General features: G+C 36.5%; 1 protein-coding gene across 3 annotated transcripts in view; it reads right to left on the reverse strand.

Annotated features, from left to right (window-relative positions):
• The window catches only part of WDR33 (WD repeat domain 33), a 109288-nt gene that overhangs the window by 35677 nt on the left and 45706 nt on the right, over positions 1–27905 (reverse strand). For all 3 annotated transcript variants that reach the window (XM_028101243.2, XM_028101242.2, XM_088021766.1), the window contains 5 exons: positions 26847–26915; positions 26132–26236; positions 23638–23733; positions 23299–23450; positions 21500–21597 (listed from right to left, as the gene is read on the reverse strand). In XM_028101243.2, the coding sequence (XP_027957044.1) occupies positions 21500–21597; positions 23299–23450; positions 23638–23733; positions 26132–26236; positions 26847–26915 (520 nt within the window). The remainder of the gene's footprint in view (positions 1–21499; positions 21598–23298; positions 23451–23637; positions 23734–26131; positions 26237–26846; positions 26916–27905) is intronic.

The following is a 27905-nucleotide window of genomic DNA, read 5'->3' on the forward strand; positions in this document are numbered from 1 at the left end:
TGATGATTCTCTCTATATTTTTTCTATTTTTAAAAAATATTAACTCCTTTTCTAAGGAGAAAAAAACCTAAAGGAAAAATACTAGGTTTAACTCAAGAGTCTTTCAGTGACTTTAATTAATCACTTACCTCTAAATCACCCATTGCCATGGATTTAAGCTTCAAATACATGATTAAAAACTTAAATACATACCATTTCTTAAGAAATGGAGATATGATGTAAGTAGGAAGAATACCAGGAAGGAAGTAACAGAAACCGTTTCAAGGTCATTAATGTGAAAAAGAAATTATGTCTTGGAATAAATCATGATTTTAGTACTAAATGAAACGATGTATGCAAGCCCCTTCCTAAATTACTTTCAAAAGTTTGCAGTGGATGCACTTATTTCCCAAGACTGATATTGCCCACAATTTTATTAAAATTTCAAAAAATATTCAAACCAAATGTAAGCATTCTCCAAAAATAAATGGGCTTATTACTGATGAATAAACCAAAGTGGAAAAAAATAAAACCCAAAACACACAGGAGGCTGTTAGGGGCCTTAAAAAGACAGGAACACCTAGTTGGCTCAGTCGGAAAAGCATGTGACTCTTGATCTCAGGGTCATGAGTTCAAATCCCACAAGGGATAAACTTGGGTGGTGGGGAGCTCTAAGCTCCATGACAGCTCAGTGACAAAGGCTGTGATGTTGTAATGAGGGTAATTACAGAACCCTCCAGAAAGCAACTTGCCAGGCCCCTGCTGACTTCTCATTTATATAGAACAGCTACCCTCAGCTAAAGCCAGACAAGTGCTTTCTAAACAAAGCAAAAGTAAGGAAGAAACCCAAGAATAGGTTTTAAGACTGGAGAAGAAAGCAGCACGAAGCTTGTGGCAATACTACACTATGACCTGAAGGAAGGACAGAAGGGAAGAGGAAGAGGAACAGGAAGGGAAGGGAAGAGAAGAGGAGAAGAGAAGAGACAGGAGAGAGGAAGATGAGGAGGATGAGGAAGGGAGAGAGGAGAAAGGCAGGCATCCCATCAGAGTGAAGTAAACCAAGCATTCCACCTCACAATACAATCCATTTAACTGTGGCTTGTGACAGTTGGCCACTTACTCCTCACCCAGCTCACTAAACACACACACACACACACACACACACACACACACACACACACTCCATGGTGAGGGCTACTATCCAGGGGAGGAGCCTTTTGGGTAAGTGAGCTTACTCAACTGTAAAAGAAATGAAAGACAGCTACTTATACTAACCAATACAAATCTTCATGCAAATTTAACCAACCAGGGATCACTAGACATTTGAGAAAAGTCAAACAGAAAGAGAAAGACCAGGAAAAAGATTAAGGGAAAACAAATCGGACAAGACCAAACCAAACCAAACACACAAATACCTTGATTAATTACTACACTAAAAGTTTGAAGGGGTATATTCATCTCAAACAAACAACAGAACAGGTCACTATGAAAAATGTAAATACCAAAGAACCACTAGGAGATCTTGGAAATTAAACACTAAATAAATAAAATTTCATTAGAAGGGCTAGATAACAGATGAGGCATGACTGAAGACAGTATTCCAGAAAACAGAAATCTTCCAAATCTTAAGAGGAAAGGAAAGAAACAGAAAATATGAAAGAAACAGTAATACAAGGCAGATAGCTCCAAGAGTCCCAACATTAATACATTAAGAGTTCCCTAAGACAGAGACAATAGAAAATGATAATCAAAGAAAGAAGAAAAACCCTTTGAATGAAATAAAGATTTGGAATTACAGATTAAAGCAAGCCAGATAAGATGGATGTTTAAAATACTTACACCTCAGTGTGGGTACAGTAAAAACAGAAGTTCACAGAGAGGAGACAGAAAGATCATTTCAAAAACATTCAGAGAGGAAAGCCGGATTATATACAAAATAATGAGAATCAGAATAGCATCTGATATTGATAAGATAATGGAGGCCTTCACAATTTTGAGGTAAAAGGATTTAGAACCAAGAATTCACAACCCAGACAAACCAAGAGTCAAGTATGATGGCAAATTATAGACCTCTCCAGATGTAAGAATTTTGAAATTTACTTCCAAGCACTGTTTCTGAAAAAGAAATTTTTTTTAAGTCCAGTATGACTGTCATCACTGGCACAGGAGACAGTGCGAAGCAGAGCAGGAAGTCAGAGAACCGGCTAAAGAATGTCTTCAAAAATGTTAAAAAAAAAAATGTACTATAATTGCAAAGTTAAATGCTTTTTTAATGCCATGATAAAAGCTTTTAGTGACATTGCAATAAAAGAGGAAGTAATTAGAAACTGCAAGGAAAACTAAAGCAAACTAAAATTCTTGACAATGTCTAACAGTAAAGGGAGAGAAGAAAGAAGTAGAAAGACACTGAGGGCCATGGACTTCCTCTTTACCATAATGGTGAGTCAAGGGAGGTTGCCTCAAGTTGGTGGCCCAAAAAACCAACGAACTAAGAACATTAAAAGCTATAGGAAATGATCAAAACAACCACAACTCGTAGTAAGAAAACCTAGGCGGCAGCAGGCACAGTTGGTGGTATAAGTACACAAATCTCTTCATCTTTCATGACAGGCAGTAAAGAAACACCATGTCAGACAAATATACCAAGAAATATATTATTTTAAATTTTGATGGTAACCACAGGAATAAAAACAAACTAGTTTAAAAACTTTATCTCTGGGGAGTGGTAAAGGATTGGCAGACTTTCACATTCCAAATTCTGTCCAGCTAGGATGTTGGAGAAAAGACTTTACCATGTGAGATTATTATAAAAATTAAATACTTTAAAAATAAATAAATAATTAAAAATTACTAAAATTAAGATTACATTCTTAAATGGTGGAAAAATCCTGTTATCTTTAGTTTTTGGCTAGACCACAACATCCTTAAGCTTTATCATTAATGACTCCAGGACCGTGAGGACAACTAAAAAGTATCTCCCAAAAGCTTGAAGGTTCATACTCTGATCCATCATGTTCATAGCTGTCTATCCTCAAGGCAAATTTACGTGAGTGGCAGCAAATATAAAGGTATAGGAAGTTTAGTATGCAACTCCTAGTAAAAACCTTGGAAATCCTAAACATCTGTCAATGAGAATGGTTAAGTAAGTTATGGTAGATACAAGCTATGGAACGTCACAGTTACCAAAATAAGACTGGGGTAGTAATGATACGGAAAGATGACCATGATATATTGTGAGAAAAGCAAACAGCAAAGAATATATGTATGTGGTATAATCCCATTTCATGTAGTTTTTTTTAAAATATCATCTTGTACATGTGTAAGAATTGTGGAAACATACACACCAACTATTAACAGAATAGTGATGAACATGTCTGGATGTGAGATTGGAAAAGGGTAGAGAGAGACACTGACTTTTTACTTCTATTTGTGTGACTTTTTATGAATGTTTATTAATTACCTTTGTAAAGGCAGAAAATTCTCAAGAAGATAACTTCCACATTAATCCCACCCAGTTCTTTCCTTACCTTTCCACCCCTCCGTTCCCCCAACCCTGTTGCACCAAGATCTCAGCCTTCTGTATGGAACATGGTGGGAATGTGTGAATCCAGACCTTACAGTACTCTCCGAATCTTACTTCCATGTGATACACAGAATATACTTGTTGCCATACATGACTGATGAAAAAAAAATGCATCTTAATGTTGCATTTAGTCTTCAGCTTGGTTGGTTACAGAATGGCATTGCTAATAAAGCCAAGGTTGCAAGTGATAACCCCACATAGGTCAATTAACTGTTATGCGGTCAGTCTGCTTTTGTTTTTTATCATCTGTCATCTTCCTGGGGACAGGACAACAAGATGTGGAAAGAACAAAGTAAATCCATTTTAACTAGTGGGAACACACTAATGGTGGGCTTTCAGTTTCATGGTTGTATTCTGAAGAACACATGTGCGCATATGTATGACCACAGTTTACACAGTTCTTTGCCAGTCAACTGCACATAGTCACTGAATTGTGTCATCAATGTTTCCCCCAGAGAGAACGCTGGTTAGCCAAGCATCTGCAGCCAACACTGCCTGTCTGTGCTCGGTGGGAGTAGTGTGATGTTGGGGTGTATGGGACCATGAAGTTCACAGTTTCTGTTCTTTAATTCCCATCTTCAGCCATCACACCGAATAAAAACTCAGTCATGTGGCAGAGTAAAGGTTTTGCAACCTTAACTGTGCTTGAAGAATGATTTTTCTTTCACTACTCATTTTTAGAGAAGGCAACAATAAAAGGAGAAAAAAGACTGAAGAATAGAATAAATGAGGACTTAAAATGCGACCACAGTGCTAGTTATACAAATATCTCTAACAATGGAATATTGGATTCTGATCTACATTTAAAATGTCTATTAAAAATACCCAAATAAACAACTCACACCACAAAAATGTATCTTTTTTAGGCCTTTATATTTTTTCAGGATACTGTAAACCTAGTAAAAAAGCAGCAATGAAAAGAATATTCTGCTATAAATCTATAGAACAACTCAGTATATCTTATGCTCATTAAGTATCAATTGACCTAACTAGAACTCAAAAAACAGCTAGTGGTTCTCAGGAAGACTCAAATTGTTATCTTGATTCAAAAAGCAAACGAGCAAGCAACGAACAAAGGAAAAGAACAGAATTTGGGGAACAGTGCAAGAGGAACGGTGGGAGTGAAGTGTTGCCTTAAGGGAATACGGTGGTTCTGAGATGACAGTGGAAGTAAAGTATGAGGACTTGTACAAATAAAGCTTTAAAAAATAAGTCATAGTTCCATTTCAATGTTATTTATTTAAATGTGGCTTACAATACAATTTTATCAGTGACACTTCTAATCCTAAGCACCCTTACTGAAAATAGAATGACCGTGTATAATAATATCCCATCCCAACTCTTGATCTGGTCATCTCCTCTTAAACCCTTTATAATGCCTTTCCTAATCAGTTCCAAACTCCTTTTAAGTCAAATTCACTTCAATATGTCACTTTCTTTATGCCAGCTTTCCTTGCACATATGCAACTTAAGCAACACACATTTACTTCATGCCTGCCACGTCAGCAGTGGCGTCTTCTGTGTACTTCTTCTGGGACCCTCACAACAACCCTGTGAGGTAGGTATCATTAGCCCCACTTGACAGAGGGAGAAACACAAACTCAGAGACTGACTTGCCCAGTGGCAGAGCTGGGACTCAAAGCCAGAACTGCTGACTCTCAGATGAGTTATGACTGCCCCAAGTAAAAACTGTGACTGTACCTAGAATTTTGGAGCAGCTGGAGAAGAGCTTCGGTAATAAGTTTCTTCTTCCTTGTCACTTACCACTGTACACATCAATTACACTATGTTCTCCTATCATTAAATTTTGAAGGTAACAATAAACAAAATAAAATTTACCCCTCCCATTTTATAGGGAAAGAAAATGGCATACTGCAAACAGACTTGCAGTCATCATTAATTATGAAAAGACATAGTAAGCTGGTACTAATCTACATCAATCTTCCTGGTAAATGGATACTTATAAAGAAGATACAAATGCAAATCTACTGGTTATTATAAATAATATCAGAGTGAATTCTGTGGGGATCATGAAAGCGGGAGGCTACACGGACAGATGTACTTTCAAAACACAAAACCTTATCTAGGAAACTTTAACCAAGAGAATGTACCACAAACCTACATGCCTAAATTATATGAAGACATGTCTTGGCATCTACATATAATTCAGACACTGATAAAAATGGTTATGTGTTAAGTTCCTACTTATCTTGATATCTGCGGTAACTCTGGAATCCCTTTTCCTATGCAAAACTATGTCCTATACTTGGTAAATAAGACGTAATGATAGTCCAATATAGTGTGTTTAAAATTTAAAATGTACACATTTTTCTGTGTGGAATGGTCTTCAGGAGAAAAACCTTACTTTGAAATGTTACCGCTTTTAGTTGTGTCTGAATCAACCACACTCTAATGCTACTACTGCTCTACCAAAAGCACCACGATGTAAAAAGTTTTGCAGTCTAAATCCTTTCTTAAAGGATTTTCAGTATCTCATAAACATTCAAAGCTATCATATAGCTATGAAGATTTCAATGACCAAACATGATTATGTTCTTTATTTCAATAGGAAAATTCTACAGACCAATGCAGATCTAGTAGTATCACATGGAGAAGACTGGTTTGCCTTTAAAGTATTTTGTCTAACGGAACTAGACATTTTGCATTCTCTCATCTGTGACTCTACCCAAATGTGCTCTAGAATCCTAGTAAGTACTCATGGTTAAGTCTCAACTACAAATACAGCTTTTCTAGTTCTAAAATTTACTCAGTTTTTACCAAATGATAAATAATTCAATATTAAGGAGAATACCCTCAACTTACTCAAAATGAAGATACAAAAGAAGCCTATCTTGCAGTTTACTAGGATACAAATTTTGTTCTGAAGACCTCCACATTTGGAGGCATCTCTGGACTTGTCTGAGCAGATACTCCATAAATATCTGATTTTAAAAAGCTACCACTTTTAAAGTTACAAAAACTATAAAACTACCTTATTAATCATAGGGATAGTCTTCTGTGTACCATTAATACAATAATGCAGTGCTTATTCTAGAATATATATGAAATGAAAAAAGTGATGCTTTTAAAACAAAAATCAGCAATCAGTAGTACTGTTCATGAAGACAGGAATGGCTATTTGACCCCTTCCACCATACCCAGGGCCTGACACCTAGCAAACAGCAACTGTTTGAATAAATGAATTAATATAAATTTCCCCTTAATGTTCTTTGATGAACATGACTAAAATGGACAGTAAAGCTGTGAAAACATGGTCCATTGTTTGCCTTAAGTCAATCTGACAATTCATAATTTTTACAATTATTATAATCTTCAATTGTAAAGTATTTGACAGAGTTCTTAAGGCTTAAAACCTTTAAAATCCCTTTGGTACTTACTGCTTTGTATTAACACAGACAATATAAAAAATGAATAGTTGACTCTTCCCAGATGGAAAGAAATAACTCCTGAAGCACTATAAACCAATCCCTGGACACTAAATTTAGTGGGATAAACCCTAAGATCCCCCAGAGAGACTAATGCAGAAACTCATACATCTTATTTCTCTTATTAAAAAGAATATGTTCATATTTTACCCACTAACCAATTCTAGCCAGCTGAAACTGGTATGCAGGATATGCTTCCCAACAGCTGTTTTGTAAAAACATAACTATTGGTATCACTGCAGCTTGTTCCAGTGACATGCCCAATGTCATTGCTATTGAATCCTGACCTAACACCAGCCCCCACCTCCCCACCCCCCGCCCAACTGGTTCCCAGTTTGGATTTAAATGCTTTCAACAAAGTAAAAAAAAAAAGGGGGGGGGGCAGTCCCTGACTGCTGAGAACTAATGATACTCACAGTTAAGTCTCAATGTTATTACAGACTGATTTGACATTTACAGCTAAACCATTTTGTTCTTCTGATCCCACTAGACAACTCTGTCTGAGACTAGGATGAAGTCAAACAAAAACAAGGTCACTATACAACGCACAAAATACCAAACATCTCTCTTCTGTTAAATGAGTGACAGCCCTCACTTCCTTGAACCCTCCCCAACATTATCCAAAGCCCAAATCCTATAATATAATCTTTGTAACACCCTCTTATTGAGACACCCCACAGTTCTCCATGGTCTGTATTCTTCGCTGCAGAGAGTGGTAAGTCCAATTCGTTCAATTACAAGTGTGTTCCTGGTGGTCTCTGAATGAAAGGTACTTACATTTGTAAATACTAACGTGGAATGAAAATAGACTACATGCTCTAGGATTACAAAATGACTCTAAAATATGGCTTACTAATACACATCTCACAATTCACAGAAGAGGGCAGCTTTGGATAACTTTGGTACAAGACTTCTTCCATTTTGCTTTTAATGTCAAGACCATGCTAAAATGTGTTGAGAAGTTCAGATAAAATAAAAAGCATTAATGACAATCACAGTGAAAATTGTTAAGGCATACAGGAAAAGCCCATCTAGCATGTTAATTAGGAGAATGAGCAAGAGTTCACCGAGAGTCATTTCAATGGGAAGCATGCTCAAGTATATGGGCTATACCCAGATGCATATTTTAAAACAAAGACTCCAGGAAAATACCCAATAAAGACAAAGGTATAAGGAAAAGGTGGAAGAGGGTAACTTTTTCTTTAAATAGTGTTCACCATAATTATTGGAAAATCTGGATAACAGGCTAGCTGTGAGAAGAAAGCAAGATTTTAGTATATATTCTTTCACTGAAGACTTCTTTAAAATGCAAAATCTCCCACTTTGCAGCTGAATGTTATTTTTAAGTATGAATCACATCAGAGGTATAAAAAACAAACATGCCAACTTAGAACAAACAAGTTTTTACCACACAAAATAAATCTACTATAGACACCAGTATGAGCATTTTGTCAAAAAAAAAGAAAACCCAAAACCAGTATTTTAAAGCTAAGCTATCTATAACTCTATGTTTAACAAAAGAGTTAAAAATTAGAAGTCTTGAAGAACTTGAGGGGAATAATAATTTTTTTTAAAACCCAGCCCTAAAGATGAGGCAGAAAACACCTTTTTAACTGTCAACTGTATAATCAGCTTTTCAAAAACCTATGAAAATAAAGCACCCATTACCTACCTTTCCAATAAAACTGAAAGATTTTCATGGCTGGGGGTGGGGACATGAGGTATATATGCCACTTCCCCAAGTACCTATTGTGTCCTTCCTGGATCTGGAAGACGTAAGTTTGGAGCGCACATAAAAATCATTGTCTTCAAAGGTACTTAATTTCTTAGAACCTGCACTGTGTGGGAGTTTTGCTTGAGAGAGAAAATATTTTCATCACCACTGCCCTCTATCTGTGTAGCACTTAAAGTGTTATATATATTACAACCTGATCTCCCTGTTAGATAGGGATTACCACTTAATTTTTATGGATCATGAAAACCTTGTTACTTAACAAGTAGAAGGAGCAATGATTTAAACTCATCTTGGGATGCCATCATGCAGTTCAAAACTATGACTTCAATATAATAATGAGAACCAGTTTTTAAAAAATTATGTAAAAGCTTGTTCAAAGGTAATACATATTATACCAAGTAATACCTGTGTAACTTACAGTAGGAAAAGGAAGTTTGTGGTCTCCTTGAGTCCATGTGGTTAAAGAGGTATTTGATCTTTCAGAGAACAATGGACTAGATATTCTAAGTTACATTTTATAGTAGGTATATATCCTTCCACTTGTATTTGTATTTGGGTATTAGAAGTAATCCAATTAAGAAGGATGACCTTTCTATTAACTCCAACCTCCTCTGTAAACCTCTTCTACAATTATTTTTTAGAAGAGGAGCTTTATGGCCCAGTAAATTTTAGCACATTTAATTCAGATGTGATTCTACAACAATAATAAAAAACACCAAAATGTTGACTACTCTCTCTTTACAGTGTAAACCTAACAATGCCAAGTTTTATCCTTTATGATGATCACAGTCCATGGCATGCCTCCTCCAGGACTGAAACTTTCCTCTTTCAAATACCTTCCATCTCATAAGCCTTAATATCTAATATCTAGTTCCTAAATCAGAACTGTATCATCATCTTACTTACTCACTATGGGAGGACAGCAGTTGCTTTTTCATCCCTTAAGGAAAGGTCCAGGGGTGGGGCACCTGGGTGGGTCAGTAGGCTGAGTCTGCCTTCACCTCAGGTCATGATCCTAGGGTCCTGGGATCAAGCCCCAAGTCAGGCTCCCTGCTCAGTAGGGAGTCTCTGCTTCTCCCTCTCCCTGTCACCCCCAGGTCATGCTCTCTCTCTCTCTCTCATAAACAAAAGCTTTAAAAAAAAAAAAAAAAAAAAAGATCCAGGGGCACTTGGGGGGGCTCAGTCGGTTAAGCATCTGACTTGATTTCAGTTTCAGGTCATGAACTCAGGGTCATGAGATGGAGGGGCTCTGCGCTGGGTGTGGAGCCTGCTTAAGATTCTTTCTCTCCTGCCTTTCTCCCCCACCCCCCAACCCACAAGCCCAATATCTCTTTTATAAAAAAACAAACAAAAAAAAGTCCATAGGGCTCATGGGTCACTCAGTTGGTTAGGCAACTGACGACTCTTGATGGTTTTGGCTCAGGTCAGGATCTCAGGGTCCTGGGATCAAGCCCTGCACTGAGCTCCACGTTCCGCACAGAGTCTGCTTGTCCCTCTCCTTCCCCCTCTGTTCCTGCCCCCCATCGCGTGCTCGCTATCTCAAATAAATAAAATCTTCAAAAGAAGTCCACAATATTAAAAAAAAACACTAAATTTAAAACAGTTCATTCAAAGACTGAAAGTACTTTATAAAACTGATTTAATAATTTCTCTGCTAGGGGTGCCTATGTGACTCAGATGGTTAAGCGTCTGCCTTTGGTTCAGGTCATGACCCCAGGGTCCTGGGATTGAGCCCCACATCTAGCTCCTGGCTCAGCAGGGAGCCTGCTTCTCCCTCTCCCTCTGCCTCTCTCCCGGCTCATGCTCTCTCTCTCTGTGTCTCAAATGAATAAATAAAATCTTTAAAAATAATAATGATAATAATTTCTCTGCTAGAATAAACCAAATTAAAAATGCCTAGCAAATTCTCTTGAAGAAGTTTTGTTTTAATAAACATTTTATTTTTACCCAGATTTTTACCCTTGGTAATAATTTACATTTGTACAACATGTTAAAACATTATAAAATTTAAAATGTTCTCAAAAATCAGATAATACACTTTTAAAAAAAACAAATGGAACTAGTTTCCATAAATTTCTAGAAAATGATTTCACCATTCCAAAAACATATAATATTAGTAACACCCAACTTCTACAGTATTTAACATTCAGGGCCTACAGAGAGAACATTATAACTGAGCACTGTATTATATGATCCCAAAAAAGCAGAATTTAAGTTCAGGAATCACTAAACTTACAGTGCTCCTTAATTCCTAATGTCTCCTTTAATATCATCCTATTTGCTCTCAGAATCACTTTATCAGTTGGGCCAATATCTGCTACATCCTAGGTGAGGATTTAGCTCACACCCTCCAACAAACTCCACCAAAGACTTCTGGGCAGAACAATTTACACCCCAGCCAGTATGCTGTCGGCTGGGAAGTTTGATGAGATGGGGGAGAGGGGGTGGATCAGGAGGCCCAAACAGATGACATTAGACTTCTGTATTTAAGTCTCATCCACTGGGACAGAAAATACATAGAATTACAGTTTCCCCATGTCTCCTAACTTACCACTGATCCCTTACTCATCGAAGACGACAAAAAGAAATGACATTCTGGTACCAGAGTTATCACTAGCTCATCCAACTTTATTACTAAATGGATTTAGAAATTAATTACTGTGATAAGATTTGGTCAATAGGAAAAAAAACCTGTTCTTCCCCCAGAGAAAAATGCTGTCCCAATGAAACAGTCTAGACACCAATGACCACAGTCTGCAGCAGTATTATCTGTGAAGGCTTGATTTACAGTGTATTCAGCATTCCCTTCACCATGGTGCTTGCCCAATTCACAAACCATATTTGAAGCAATGAAAGAACTAGGGAAGTGTTGGAAATGCTGCTTAAGGGACAAGGCCATGTCTTGAGAACTTTTATTGACCACGGTAATCATTAAATATTTGATTCATCTAACAATTCAAATAGAATCTTTAAGTGCTTCCATATGAGATCTTTTTTAAAAAAGCCAATTCTAAGGGGCGCATGGGTGGCTCAAGTCGTTAAGCATCTGCCTTCAGCTCAGGTCATGATCCCAGGGTCCTGGGATGGAGCCCCGCATCGGGCTCCCTGCTCTGCGGGAAGCCTGCTTCGCCCTCTCTCACTCCCCCTGCTTGTGTTCCCTCTCTTGCTGTGTCTCTTTCTGTCAAATAAATAAATAAAATCTTTAAAAAATAAAAAATAATAAAAAAATTAAAAAGCCAATTCTAAGTGTTGAATTTTTTTTACACCTGAAAACATTAAAAAATCATGACCACTGTTTAAACAAGTGGTCATATTTATGGACTACCTGAAAACAGAAACCTGTACAACTGCACTAACTAATAATAATGGCTGAAAAACATTTAGAGGAGAAAAGTAAAATACCCTTCTGAAGTAACCACTTTTATCCTTAAATGGGCAGAGAGATGGAAGCAGGCTCTGAAATTAGTTTTGGAAATGAGATAATAGCTGAAATTAATTGAATATTCTTTATGGGAGTAAATGCTTCTCATGAATTAACCTATTAAATTCTCACAACTACTCAGAAAGGTCAGTACTATTACTAATCCCCATTATACAGATGAAAACACAGACATAGTAATGTCACTTGCCCCAATATTCCATGGCTGCTAAGGGCTAAATTGTGACTTAACATCCAGGTTTCAGAGCTTGTGATTGTAATAATACACAATACTCTTTATATACTAACTTTTGTTGTATTGCTTTCAGTAGCAGGAAACCTGTACATGAAGTTAATCTGAAAAAATAATACAACATTGTTTTCAAAAGAACAGAGAGGCAGGGCGCCTGGTTGGCTTAGTTGATAGAGCATGTGACTATTGATCTTGGGGTCATGAGGTACAGCCCCACATTGGGAGGAGAGTTTCCTTAAATAAATAAATAAATAATTTTTTTTAAATTACAGAAACATAATGTTTAATAAAAAAACAACACAGAGGCAAGTCGAGGAAATTAAGACAGCTGTACATAAGGGAAAGGGAGATGAAAGAAACCACAAAAGGACAAAGAAGAAAATTTGAAAATCAGTAGAGAAAAGGGAAATCAATGAAAATATCTTTGAATGTCTAAATTACCTAATAAAAAGCTTGGGTGGGGGAAAGGTATGAAGGAATCTTTAGAGTGCTGTAAACATTCTATATCTTCACTAATAATGACCACCATGCATAAAGCTTTTTTAAAAAGGCACCAGTGCACACTCTGAGAGAAAACTCTTTACAAAATGCTCGTTATAGGGTATTATTGCCTCCACTGAAAATCAGTGGTTTGGAGTAAGTCATGCTAAAACAACTTTTTTTTGTAAAGAATTACTGGAGGGGTGGTCAAGGAAATCATAGCCAAACCATAGGCAAACTTTTGAACTAGTCTTAAGATCATGGCAGAGGATCGTGGCTTTATAACTACATGACGGAGAGACCATTTCCAACCTAAGTTTCCATTGGATGTTTGTTACCAGTGAAGCAAGTCTGCAGAGGGCTGCAAGGTTCTTTGCTTGGCCTCTGCCCTATTTAACATTTTTTTATTAATGTAGATGGCCTGCTTTGCAAATTTACACGTGATCCAAAACCGGGAGTTCTCTAGAGGTTAGGATTCAAGAAAATATTGTGATGTTAAATTTAATGAATAGAAATTTAATATGTAAAATTTTAAATAGAGATAAATGTAAAGTCCAGTATTTAGGTTTTCAGCCTCAATTCTATAGTCTACTAGAACGGTTTATGAGTTTATATAAAAACAAATGTAGGTTTTTGATGATTAGGGTGAATTCGTGTGGTGTCGTGCCCTCTGCCATTTAGTAAGAATGGATATTCTGAATGGTGAATCTTAATTCTTGACGAGAGATGCTCAGAATGGGGTTGGATCCAGAAATCATGAGAAAGAGTAAAGGGAAATGTAGTATTCAACTTGGATAAGAGAGACTTAAGAGAAATTCTGTCATTTTCAAATATTTAAAGGATTATGTATGACAGTAGGGTTCGATTTATTGTATATAGATCTAGAACATAAGGGGTGGGGAGGATATTAAGACATCATATTTGGATTTAATTATGGAAATTCTTTCCTACAGAAAGAAAAGAGAAAGAGCTGTTAATGAGCTCTTAAGCTTTCCTTGGCTCAAATTGGGAGGTTTAGCTTGCCAGCTGTCAGAAAGATTACAGAAGGATTTCCCTTTTCAGATGGATAGTTCTGAGCAGGAGAAACTCTACCTACCCCTATTCAAAGGCACCACAGGCCTCCTGTGGTGGCTGTACCTTCCTGATGTTCCCTAGGGACCAATACAATATTTAAAAATATCAGCAAGTTAAAGCATATACAATTCAATGGGCTAATAATCCAAGTAACATGATATTCTAAAACGATGCTAATAAGGGCACCGGTCTCTCAAAGAGAATTATATTAAAATACCTTCAAAGGGAAAAAACCAGAAAGAGTCTTCGGCAGATTGGCTTTGAGAAACTGATTAGTGCATTTTGGAGAAATTAAGACTAGTTTATGAAACAATCCATAAAAAAGGACAAATGAAAAAAGGGATAAATCACCTAAAAATTATTTTTTTTTTAAGATTTTGACAGAGACAGTGCGCTCACGCACATGAGCTTGCACAAGCAGGGGGAGTAGCAGACAGAGGGAGAGGGAGAAGCAGACTCCCCACCAAGCAGGGAGCCCGATGTGGGGCTCGATCCCAGGACCCCGGGATCATGACCTGAGCCAAAGGCAGATGCTTCACCGACCGAGCTACCCTGGTGCCCCCATTTCTTTTTTTAAATAGAAATTCTTATTCTGGTCTCTATAACTAAAGAGATCACAGCACTGTAAGTGCTTCTTACAAATTCCTGAGATATGACTTAAATCAAACTTTATTTTTTTTTAAGATTTTATTTATTTGACAGAGAGAGCTCACAAGTAGGGGGAGAAGCAGGCAGACGGAGAGGGAAAAGCAGGCTCCCCACCAAGCAGGGAGCCTGACATGGGGCTTGATCCCAGGACCCCGAGACCATTACCTGAGCCAAAGGCAGACATCCAACTGACTGAGCCACCCAGACACCCCTTAAATAAAACTTTAAGATGGTTTTCTAGTATATCATTAAAGTAAAGGGGAAAACTGACTTAAAAAAAAAAAGTTATTTGTTTTGGTACTTAACTGCCCTCATTGACAAGTAACTATTTTTGATGATACCATACTTTAATCATATAAGGATCTACCTACTAAAAATGAAAAAGCCAAAAGCATATTACATATTTATCTAATTTTATCACTCTTTCCAAAGCTCTGAATTTTAACTTTAAAAACTACCAAAGAGGGGTGCCTGGGTGGTTCAGTCAGTTAGGCAACAGCCTTCGGCTCAGGTCGTGATCCCAGAGTCCTGGGATCGAGCCCCACACTGGGCTCCCTACTCAGCCGGGAGCCTGCTTCTCCCCCTTCCCCTGCAGCTCCCCCTGCTTGTGCTCTGTCAAATAAATAAAAGCTTTAAAAAAAAAAAAAAAGAAAGGAAAGGAAGGGAGGGAGGGAGGAAGGGAGGGAGGGAAAGAGAGACAGAGAGAGAGACAGACAGACAGAAAGAAAGAAAGGAGAAAAGAAAAGAAAAGACAAACTACTAAAGACCTAGTTAGCTGGAAAGTTCTAAAATATAACCAGGTAACTAATTCATCAGCAAATGGAAATTTCGGTCTCACTCAAAATAAACTGAAGCAGATAATTATAATTAATGCAAAGATGCAGACTCTTTCTGAAAATCAACTGCCTGAATTATTAATCACAGTGATTTCATCACTGTCAAAAAAACAGAATCTTTATATACCAGAGGGTCTGGGAATTGCTCTTGACTCAAAAACTACTATGACAGCAACAGTGTGAAGATCTGACATCCCAAGAAAGCCACAAATCTATTTTCAACAAGTTTTTGCCATATTATGTGCAACATTTAGAAAGAACAAAGCCCAATATAAAAATCTAAAACAATTCCTGCAAAAATGTGAATGTACCATATAAAATGAGTACTTCAGAACCCTACTACACTAATTTCTTCAAATAATGTTCTTTGGAGTCTTATTAAGACTTATTAAGTCTTTTTTCTTCTCATAATATACTCAGATGATTCTTTATGTGGGAGAACCTACCATCATCCAGTCTTTTCAGGAAAGCAGAGGGAAAAGACCCTAAAAATAAACTCTTCCTCAAAATAAGGTAACACAGACAGAAAATCAGCATCCATGTGTAAAATGGGTTTACATAGCTGTTTGGATGATTAAGTAAGAAGCGCCTGAAGAGCTTTTAATATTAATATATGCTATGTTAGTGGAAGAAGTTATTCTAATATAGGCTATTTTAAAGGAAGCTGGGTTTTCTGTTTTTTTCCTGGGGAGGACAGGATCTTGTGGGATGTTTTGTAAACACTGCATAAGTAGGTCCGTTAATCATAAACTATGTGGCTTGCCAACTCTACTTTAATAAGTAAAATTATTTTCAGTAAAAAGGATCAACGATTTTTGGAACACTCAGACTTCATAAACATGTCTTCACACAGTTAAAGACACACTGCTAAACCAAAAGATCTTTGCAGAGGGGTTGATCTCATTTATTAAAGACCACAGTCAATGCAATAAGGAAGGGATACAGAGAGGCTTATCAAAAGTACTAATAATATTAAGTTGTGCGTACTCAGCAGTTCATTTCCTCTCCATGAGTGCTGTATCTGAAACAGATATTACCTCCTGAATAAGTCTCAGTATAACTCCTTATGTCCATGTTCTACTTACATAAACTAGTTATCTTATAACTCATTTAGTTTGAACTATTCATTGTAGTTTCATTTTTGTGTTGTTAAATGTATCCGACATTAAAATCCCATAATCTACACGGACAGTGTTGGTTTTAAGATTTTATCTATTTATCAGAAAGAGAGAGAGAGAGCACAAGCAGGGGGAGCGGCAGGCAAAGGGAGAAGCAGGCTCCCCGCTGAACAAAGACCCTGATGCAGGACTCGATCCCAAGACCCTAGGATCATGACCTGAGCCAAAATCAAGAGTCACACGCTTAACCAACTGAGCCACCCAGGTGTCCCACCTACATGGACAGTTTTAAAGACAAATAGTTAAATTAACTTGAGTACCTCAATTAGTTCCCTCTACCTACACTCTTCTCCTCTCCCCAAAAAACTCTGTAATTCTGTCATCACAGCTCAGGAAGACATCATTACATCCATGTTGATATTACTTGTAAAACAGAAAAGAGGCAGTTTAACATAGTGGTTGAGTATGAACTCTGGCCCTAAAAACCTGGGTTCAAATCCTAGCCCCACCTCTTACAAGCTACCTGACCTTAAGGTTTACTTAACTTCTTTGTACCTTGGTTACCCATTTGTAAAATGCAGAACAAACAGTATTTAGCTCATAGGGTTACCAGGAAGATTAAATGATCTGTTATCACAACAGGGCAGCCTGGGTGGCTCAGTCGGTTAAGCATCCGACTCTTTGATTTTCGCTCACGTTATGATCTCAGGGTTGTGAGATCAAGTCCCATGCTGGGCTCCATGCTGAGCATGGTGCTTGCTTAAGATTCTCTCTTTCTGTCTCCCTCTGCCCCTCCCCTCACCCTCCCATCTTAGCTTACACTCTCTCTTAAAAAAAGGCGGGGAGAGGGCACCTGGGTGGCTCAGTCGTTAAGCGTCTGCCTTCGGCTCAGGTCATGATCCCTCTCCCACTCCCCCTGCTTGTGTTCCTTCTCTCCTCTTGTCTCTGTCAAATAAATAAATAAAATCTTTAAAAAAAATAAAGTTCTTAGAACATGCCCGATACATAGTAAGTGTACTGTATCAGCTATTGTTAAAACCAAGAAGGTAAAACAAAATGAAAGCACGCTGAAACTTTGTAAACTGGGTTCTTTTGAAGAGTATTATGCTTCTCACTAAAGTTTACTTCAGTTTCCTTATTGATTCTGTGTTTTCAACCTTTCTTGTGTACATTTTAGCTAGTCTTAAGTGATCTGCTTCTAACTCTATACAGATAAAACTACCTTTCTAACACTATCAAGACTCTTCTCATATTCTCCACCATCTTAAGTGTGTGAAAATATCTTCCCTACTAAAATTTAAGAAGCACGAGGGGCAGTGTCATACCTTGGGAAAAGATTCTTCTACCAATGGTAGCATACATATAGCATATGGTCATTAATTAAATGGATTTTAATGGCTTTATTTCAATGGGAGTCAAATGCATAAATATCAGTAAACTAGAAGCTTATTTAGATTCATGTACTCCTGATGCTTAAATGTTTTTTTTAATCCCAGCCCACAAATTAAAAGCTCAAGGTAATAATGGAAAAGCATAATTGTGTATAAATCAAGCTGACCTGCATATGTTTTAGTAATGAGTGGTACACGATACCTCTCAATTTTTCAGTATGTTCAATTTCATACTTATGGACCAATCATGAGCTTTTGAATACCAAATCTCCTAACAACAGATCTGTGCTCATTTGAACCTTAAAAAATACTGATTATTTTCTCTTGTGTAACTTCTTCCTTTTCCAAAAAGCATGAGAACAATCTCAGAAAGGACACTAAAAAGCAACTATAAATTCTGCAGTCAACAGTATGGTATCATGGCTTCCACCATGCACAGGGATCCTGTATGCTTATAGCTGATGGTCTACATTAAGAAGACATGATAGAGTGCTTGCTTCAGTATACTAACATACTAAAGAAAGAAGACATGATAGCTATCTTCAAATACTTAAAAGGGTTGCCATGAAGAAAGTATAAACTTAATTTTTTGTGTTCCTGAGGCAGGACAAGTCATACAGAAGCAGATTTCTGATATAATGAAAGAACTTTCTGAAAATTAAGCTATCTAAAATTGGAAAAAATAATCACTTGAGATAATGAATACTATAACACTAAAAATGTTTATGAGAAGACTGGGTTTTAGGAATGATATAGAAAAGGTAAGTATTTGATAAAGTTGAACCACATGATCATAAACATCCCCTTCATTTAAAATGTTCTTACTAAACCCAAGACGGGGTGCTTGGGTGGCTCAGTCAGTTAAGGGTCTGCCTTCGGCTCAGGTCGTGATCCCAGGCTGCTGGGATCAAGCCCCAGTCGGGCTCCTTGCTCAGGGGGTAGCCTGCTTCTCCCTCTCCCTCTGCTGCTCCCCCTGCTTGTTCTCCCTCTCTCTCTCTGTCAAATAAATAAAAATCTTTTTAAAAATACCTAAACCCAAGTTTTGGTCTAATGTACAACACTAACATTGTGCAGGACTATCCTTACCTGCCCAATGGTTCAGAGTCTGTGTAGGCTACTTGAACATCATCCCTTTGTAGAGACCAACTGACATTTTAGATATTGGAAGGTCCAATCCCTATTTGTTTGACTTTGTGACCCAATTTTCTATGTATAAAGATAAATTAAATTCACTTGAAATTTTATGTGAAGAATTTCAGCTCAGCCTTGAGACAACTGGAATTCACAAGTGAAGGACAGGAAAATTATAACTGGTTTCACTGTTTTACAATCATCACGAAAATTCAGAGAATTTAGAAAAATGAGAATGACAGAAAATGGGTAATTGGAATCTAATAACTTATCTACTATATCAAACCTGTTATTAGAACTACTATTTGGGTGGTATAACTAACTTGGTTTAATATATTCATATTGGTTCCATATACTCATTGAGGTAATAAGAAAAATGTTTTTAAAAGGGAGCAAAAAACATGAGTAAGCTAAGCTAGAACATACATCCTAAAAGTACATGGAGATTCATTATACTTTTGTACATGCTTGAAATTTCCATAGCAAAATTAAAATAAAAAGAGCTCTCACATAAAAAATAAAATTCAATGCTCAAATAATATAGGCAGGATGCTGGTGTATTTTTTAAGCCATAGGAAGAACAAATAATAATTCAGCATCCATTTAATCTTATCCAAATTTGCCTCAACTCAAATCTGAAAGTAACTGCTAGAATATCTCACACATACACTCTAAATTTCAGAGGAAAAGTTCTTAAGTACTATTTAGAAACAGTTTCATTACCAAAATTGAGTAACATTTCATTGAACACTGAAGTGAAAAATGTTGCCACATAGCAGGTTCTCTTTTATTGAATCCAAGATGCATAGTAGTTTTATATAAGACTTCATAATTATTATAGTCCTCCCTAGTCCACTGTAAAAATAATTGTACTGATACTTTAGAATTGCTTTTGGTAACTACAATTATTCTGTTTCCTCTATATTAGGATTTTAAAAGCCTAGAAAAAGTTATCTTATTTCTGTTTAACAGCTAAGACTTCCATTAAAAGTGAGAAAAGCTGCAACATTAGTGCAGCATTAGGCTAGATTCTAGTCCTGGATCTGAACTTATTTTACCTTGAACATGTCACTTAAGCCTGCTGGGTCATGATGCTCATCCATAAAATAACTCCAGCTAAATGATTCCAAAGACTCCATCTAGTTCTGAAGTTGTACAATATTATAACATTCATAGTGAGTATACTCCTTCAATGATAGGTACTATATCCTATCACCATACAGCACTGTGGATGAACTCACACAAAATGTGCAAAGCCAGAAACATGTAAACAAACATGATTTAAAAGAAAAAAAAACTGGCTTGAAATATGGGTTAAATATCAAGGGCATTTATTTTCTTATCTAGAAAGCATTAACACTATAGGCTATAAATTAAGCTCTGGAATGTTGTAAAAATTCAACCAAGACTCTTGAAAAGAAAGGAAAATCTCTGAATAGTAATTTCTTGACACCCAGTGACTGCGGCACCCATGTGCCTACCCAGCATTTATGTGTCAGAGGAAGATGTTACTTTTTTGGGATACTGGAATCAAGAGTATGGAGTGGAATGCATTCTTTGTTAAATTAGTACAAGTTCAAATTAAGCACCTGAAAAACACTACCTTCCTAGTTAACAATGAACTAATGAGATTAAATGTTTTTATTAATCAAATGTTTGTTTCAATGTTTGTATTACATATATAAACTAATTCCCTAACTCTAGCACCCACTGAATTCGCAGAAATGGTAGAGATAAACTGTATTGCAACAGCCCTACTTAATGAAGTCTAAAACTAAGTTAATCCAAGTAAAACTATGGATTTCTTTTGTAAGAGGGAGTAATTCATAGACATTAGTTTATAATTATGAAATCAATAAAAGTAAACAAAAAATTTAGTAACCAGTGGGCCATGTAGTACACAAATGTGGTATACTGTTTAAAAACAAAACAAAAACAAAAACACAACACCTGCTTTCAGAAATAGCAGTAATGAAAAGTGTAGCTATTGATACCTCAGTTAATCATATTGTAAAAGGACTGCCAGGAGAATGTGAGTATCTAAATAAAATTATAGTGCCATTATGTTGGAGAAAGCTATGCTGGCTGTAAGACAGGAAAAGGAATATAGCCTTAACAGATGAATACAGATAAGCAAGTAATTTGCGGGGGTGGTGGGATGACAGAAGAGGAACACTTTATGTAATTTACAACTCAACTCAAAGAATTCAAAGATATTAGTAGTAGTAAAAATCTACAAAATGACTGTGAACCAGAGAGAGTGTTCAGGTTTCTTTAAAGAGCCTGAGACGGTGTATATGTAAATAAATTGAATGGAGATGTAAGCTGGTATTGTGGTATTGTGATGATTTAACCACAAATGCCTTCCCTATTTAAATATTCCAATCAGTACTGTTAGTACACGTACCTCGGAGAATTCTTTCCTCATGGCAACGAAGAAAGTCCCAGATTCTAACAGTGCCGTCATCAGAGCATGTAGCAAATTTATTATCCGTGGGTGAGAAACTGTTACATGAAGACACACAGCAGGGGAAAGAAGTCAGCATTTAACAGATTATCTCTGCTTCTCAGACAGGGAAAAATAAAAACACTGTGCTGAGTTATAAACAGGAGTGGGAAGTATTCCAACAGTGAAGAAGCCCTTAAAGAGAATGTTGTCAGCTAACAAACGCATCTCATCAAAAGAAGAATTCAACAGAGTAGTTGCTTCTTAGTTTTCAATCAACATAGTCCGAGAACTTTACAGGTGTATTAGTACTAATGCTTCCCACACTCCCCACAGTATAGTATTTCCTGTCTTACCAATAGAAAATGTGGAGCTGATTTAAGTGTAGAAAACTAAGTGAATTTTACTTTTGCAATATTCCTTCAACACTCTTTTAAATCACATAGGAATACCGCTCAAAAAATTAGCATTAGCTTCTGCCTCAGATGCTTCATGAAATGATAAGCTAAAAAATTTTGGACAGGCTATTTAAAGACTAGTTGCTAAACATCCCTACATACAATGTTTCTCATTTATTTGAACAGTCTGTGGGAAACTCTCACACCTTCTCCCTGGCAAGCTATTCCATGAATGTTGCACGTTTTAGGGAAAACGAACACAGAGACATTCAGACTGTGTTTGAAGCCAAAGATAATCTACTGCAAAGGATTCTGCCATCTTTCCCTCCCTGTCATGAAAAACCATCAAGTTTCTCATCTATCTCTAAGAACTCTCTTGAACTTTTGAGTCCTATAACTAACAAAGAACCAACTGTGAAACTCAATGTATGGGCAGGACACTAAAGCAGTTTTTGCAGAAGCATGTTTATCCAACAATTTTTGTTAAAATTCTGAAAGTAGAAACAAGTGACTGCAGTGGATGATGTTTTCTATAAAGATGTCAACCTCCTCCCACACATGGGCAGTACACCTGTAAAGAATGCTGCTTAGCTTTATTCTGAGGCTGCAGCAATTCTTCAGGCTTGCTTTCAAAATTTTTTTTTCCAGTTTTACTATACATATCTCACTGATATGTAAAAATATACAACTCACTGAAAATATTTTAAACTCCACTTATTATACATTTGCATAACTGATGTTCTCAACAGTGAATCAGAAGAAAAAGTCCTAAAGTCCTCTTGACAATGGTTTGCTTACAGTTTCAAAGCTTGAAGAACCCATTCATTACTCCATTAATGTTTGCCACATCCAGAGTTATTTGTGAGTTTTTAGTCCTACTATACTTTCCTTTTGAAGTCGTGGCATAACCAAGCCAACCAGGTCTTCACTTAAGCCTTTTTTTCTTGTATTTTGTGTGAACTCTGAAGGTGTTTTCTGTAGGCTTTAGATTTTATTCAGCTGTATAATTAAAGACTGAATTCTTTATTCGGAATGAAAGATTCTTGTCTTACACAGTAGGTAATAAAAAGGAATAACGTATACACATTATTAACCATAAATGAAAAGAGAAAACCAGTGCAAAATGCGGCAGACAATACATCTCTAACATATTGCAAAGGCTGATACCGGGACAACACTACTTCAGAAAAGTGCCAGCAAAATGGTGAGTGTGTGAAAACAAAGAAAAATATTGTGTTTATAGGGTGCAGAAAGTATCCCAGAATCTGACAGAGCCCATGCATCTCTGCACCCAGAATACACTTAGAGAATAATTTAACCATGACAATAGGGACTACAGAAAATGGTATATTGTGTATAAACCTGGCCTCTCTAATCGCCTCCTTATGTGCCTGGAACATCTTGACGTTGTTCATGTTCGACTGCCAATATTTCACATATCCTCCATGGTCTGCTGTCAACATCCACATGTCATTATGTGACCAAGTCATGGCCCTCACTGGGCTATCATGAGCCTGTGAAAACATAAAACATTTGTAAACATTATGTAAAAGAATATACGACAGAAGGCTTTACATGAGCATATATTAACTCCCAAGAATTATTTGTCCAATTTTAAGTTGAAAATGCCAATAAACTAATTGTATCTCCAGTTCTTTACGGTACCACAGAAGAATGCTACCATCTGATCATTACTGTTACCTGTAATATTGTTTCAAAATTGAAGGTGAGTCCATTCCACAAGGTAAACTCTCCACTAGAAGCTCCGGTGACCAACCGTCTTCCTTCTGGAGTCCACTAGGGAAGAAAAAAAAGAATCTTAGCTAATTTTTAAAACACTTAGAAAGTATTTACAAAATATCCAATAATAAACATTAAATAGACAATACTGACTTTCACTTAGGCATAGTTCAGATTTATAAGCAAGTACTTTGTCAGAAAAGCACTTGTATTAACAGTGCAGGAAAAGCTCTAGCACTTTAGCTCATTAACTAAATTAAAAATAGTAAATGCACACAGCACCTGGATGACACAGTCGTTCAAGCATCCAACTCTTGGTTTCAGCTCAGGTCCTGATCTCTCAGGGTTGTGAGATCGAGCCCCATGTCAGGCTCCGTGCTCAGCATGGAGTCGGCTTAAGATTCTCTCTCTCCCTCTCCCTTTGCCCCTCCCCTCACCACCCGCATGTGTTCTCTCTCTCTGCCTCTCTCTCTCTCAAAATAAATGAATCTTAAAAAAAAAATAGTAAATGCATTAAAAGTACCTGGTTAAGTTACACACACCTACACCCTTTAAAGAACCTTTAAAAGCAAAATATGCAAAGACCACATTTTCCTAGGATACATGGCAGGCTAACATAAATAAAATGGTCAGTCACCAAAATAACTCAAAGAAGGATTACATCTGCTAGTGGACCAATTTAGGAAGAAAGTTACTGCTGTTTTATGAAAAAAAGTAAGTACCAATTTAAGGACATCAAGGATATTAAACTTTTCCTGGCCACTAAATGTATTTAACTAGAAATTATGACACACAGTTAAAAAATACAAGTGTGCTTATAGGAATAGCAGGATGAGATATTTAAAATGAAGACTATTTGGGGCGCCTGGGTGGCTCAGTTGGTTGGGCGACTGCCTTCGGCTCAGGTCATGATCCTGGAGTCCCAGGATCAAGTCCTGCATCGGACTCCCTGCTCAGCAGGGAGTCTGCTTCTCCCTCTGACCTTCCCCCCTCTCATGTACTCTCTCTCTCTCATTCTCTCTCTCAAATAAATAAATAAAATCTTTAAAAAAAAATAAAAATAAAATAAAAAATAAAATAAATAAAATAAAATAAAATGAAGACTATTTGGTAAACCTGGCTTTTTATTGCTTACCTGCACATCGGGATTTTGCTTACTTTGATTATGAATAAAATCCTCCTACTTTCCTAGTTTCTGTTATCTATTAGGGATCCCAACCAAGTAAATAATACAGACAACAGAGCTCTAGGCACAATACCTTGTCATGTTTTAATTCCTTGTAATTTGGACTGTGTTTCCACTATGTATAAATGTCTCCTGAGACCTTACAGTTTGATCCCCAAATGAGAAATTTACCTATCTAACAAACTGTAACAAATACAATTTTATCCTTCTGTACTGTGATACCAAATGCTCAGATTTTACTCATTTCAAAACAATTTTCTCTATTATGCTAAGAAGATACAAAAATTAGCTACACACCAACCCCTTTTATCAAATTCCCTGGCAAACAAAATCATACTACATACTGGTTGGTTCTACCAACAAAAAAGCCAATAAAATAAGTGGCTTTTTTTTTTACTGATATTTCTACTGCTTTAGACCTCTGAAGCAAATACGAGACCTAAGACTGACTGCAATATTTCCCTCAGACCTTTGGTTCTCCCTGCTCTCTACCATACCTCTCTAGTATCAGAGGACTTGCTTATTTTGCTCATTTGCCACAATGTTTGCCTATTATTATGGCTTCTCTGTCCCATTTTTTTTCAATTCTTATTTGCTTAACTCTATTAACTCTATCCTACATTTCTAGACTTGATATACTGCTAACCAACAAGTACATTCTTACTTAGCAAACTACAAAGAAAATGATTATATTATCACAAATGGTAATATTAACTGGATGCCTGGGAGACGAAGATGGGAAGCCCTTCTATTGCAAACCCCTTCGAATTTTCAAATTTTAAACCATGCCAATCTACTATTTACTTAAAAATTATACTTAAATTTCATGCATATGTACTGAGTAACTACTATGTACCTTTACGAAGCTAACAATTATGGCTGACCACTGGCCTTTAGCTCTTTTCAGGTGTTTTCCTTACTAGTGACACCCAACAGTTTTCATTAACTTTGAGATGTTGCTTTCTAAACAGCAGCAAAAGCCACCCTACTATTCAAGAGCAAGTCTGAGACCTGCTACAATATAGATCCATGGCCTGCTCAGAGAATTCTATGGACATTGCAACATGAAGAACAATCCAAAAGCAATACCTTACTAAATGTGAATACAGTGGATAAATGATTGGGTATTCCAAAATAAAATTATTAGCAACATAACAATTTTTATCCCAGATATAAGTTTAAAATAATTTCTGTCCTGTTAAATATATGTACAGACTAACTCAGGATTAATTTTTGGAAAAAAAAAAAAGTACCCAACACAATACTTACCCTAACAACAAATACTGGACACTTTACTTTATTTGTTGATGTTCGAACAAATTTTGTTGTTACTGCATTCATAGGATTATTCAACATCCCTATAGGTGGGACCAACTACAAAAAGAAAAAATTGGGTTTTAAGGGCTCCTGATTACACACAAGGCATAAACCAGGGAAATAGCAAGGTAATTATTTCAACATTTAGAGACAAATTCAGGACTATACAGGACTTTCAAAAGACTATTACTATAATTAGTCTGAATTAATTAAATGAAGAAAATTGAGATACAGGACAGTTAAATGCCCATTATTATTAAACAAACAACAAAATCAAGAATGTGATTTCCCCAATTACTTCTCAAGGTCAACACAATAAAAACATGTTCACAATAAACCAAATTTAAAATTAACTTTCCTATTCCACAGACTCTGAGGCAGTGCAATCTCTTGCTGGATATTTCTTTAAGCCCCAAATCAAAAGTTGATATACCATTAAAGTAAAAGAAAAATTTTAATTGAGATAAAAAAAATAACCCATGGAGTACAGAGATATGTTATATTCTCTCTTTAGGAATGTTTTGTTTAAATTATAAAAACATAAAAAAAAGTCCATGTTTGCATTTGAGATCACATCGTTTTACGTTCAAATGATCATATGGTTTTATGTTCAAATGTCCAAGCAAAGAGGTTTTACTAAGCTAGTATAACACATCTTAATACTTACATCATTATAATAACCTGCATCAGGCTGAATTGCCCGCATATCTCTCTGGTCTCTTTGCCATATTCTATTCTGTTTAAAAACAAACAAAATAATTAATTAATATAAGGTCCAATTATACTGTTTGAAACAAAATGTAAGCCGCTATCAAATGGGGAAAAAACAGAATTAAAACTTTTTCATTATGTTCTAAAACAAAAATAACAGTGGGTATCCTAAAGAGACCTTATCCTAATGACATTGTTTAGAATTTCCCTCCTCTCTTTACTCACCTCATCCCCAACCAATCATCCAAGATACTGCTGACCCCAACACATTCTCACTGACCATGCTTTAATAAAAGGAAAAAGGATAAGGGATAGGCACATGTCTCCAATTCCTTCAAAATCCTCAGCACAAAACAATTCCTGATATCTTGCCCTTGGTTTTCTTAAATCCTCTCAACCTCTCCTAGACTAGTTTTCCAACTGAATAACCTGGAAAAACCTAAATCTGTCTTCATCTCTGAATGAATCTTTTTCTCTTATGTGTATGCAATATACTAATTATCCAATATGCTAACAGGTCTTTAAGAACAGTCTCAGGTAAGAAAAAGCAAATTTTCTTCATAGGAGGCCAGAGAGCAAAACCTGATTAAAGTAATAGCGTTAGTAATAAAAAGCGAATCTCAGAGGCTAATTCCTAGGTGAAGACAAGTAAATAAAGAACTCAAAAGGGAGAAATATGAAGCAGAGATTTAGGCAGATGCCTACTCTGCCTTTAGTTACGTTGTCAGGGTTGCTTTCACCCTATAGTGCTTGACCGTCAAGAAAGTGAAGCCCTTTTCTCTGACAGTAAGAGCTATCCACCACCGAGGACTTGGAAAATCAGTGTTCCTACAGCCATGCAAAATTGCTGTTCTGAACATGTGTTCCCACAAAAATATTCTTATGTTGGTAGTCTCCTGACATTTCAAATACACTGTGGGTTTAACAAGTGTTTTAAGGCTGGCTTTGGGATTAAAGTACCACTTTCTGAGATTTGCTGTGAACTTTGTTCTAAAAGTTTAAACTATGGGACGCC

The sequence above is a fragment of the Eumetopias jubatus genome, unplaced genomic scaffold (genome assembly GCF_037043125.1).
Source record: "Eumetopias jubatus isolate StellerSeaLion01/CBP00866 unplaced genomic scaffold, mEumJub1_p1.0 scaffold_3, whole genome shotgun sequence".
Taxonomy (NCBI): Eukaryota; Metazoa; Chordata; class Mammalia; order Carnivora; family Otariidae; genus Eumetopias; species Eumetopias jubatus.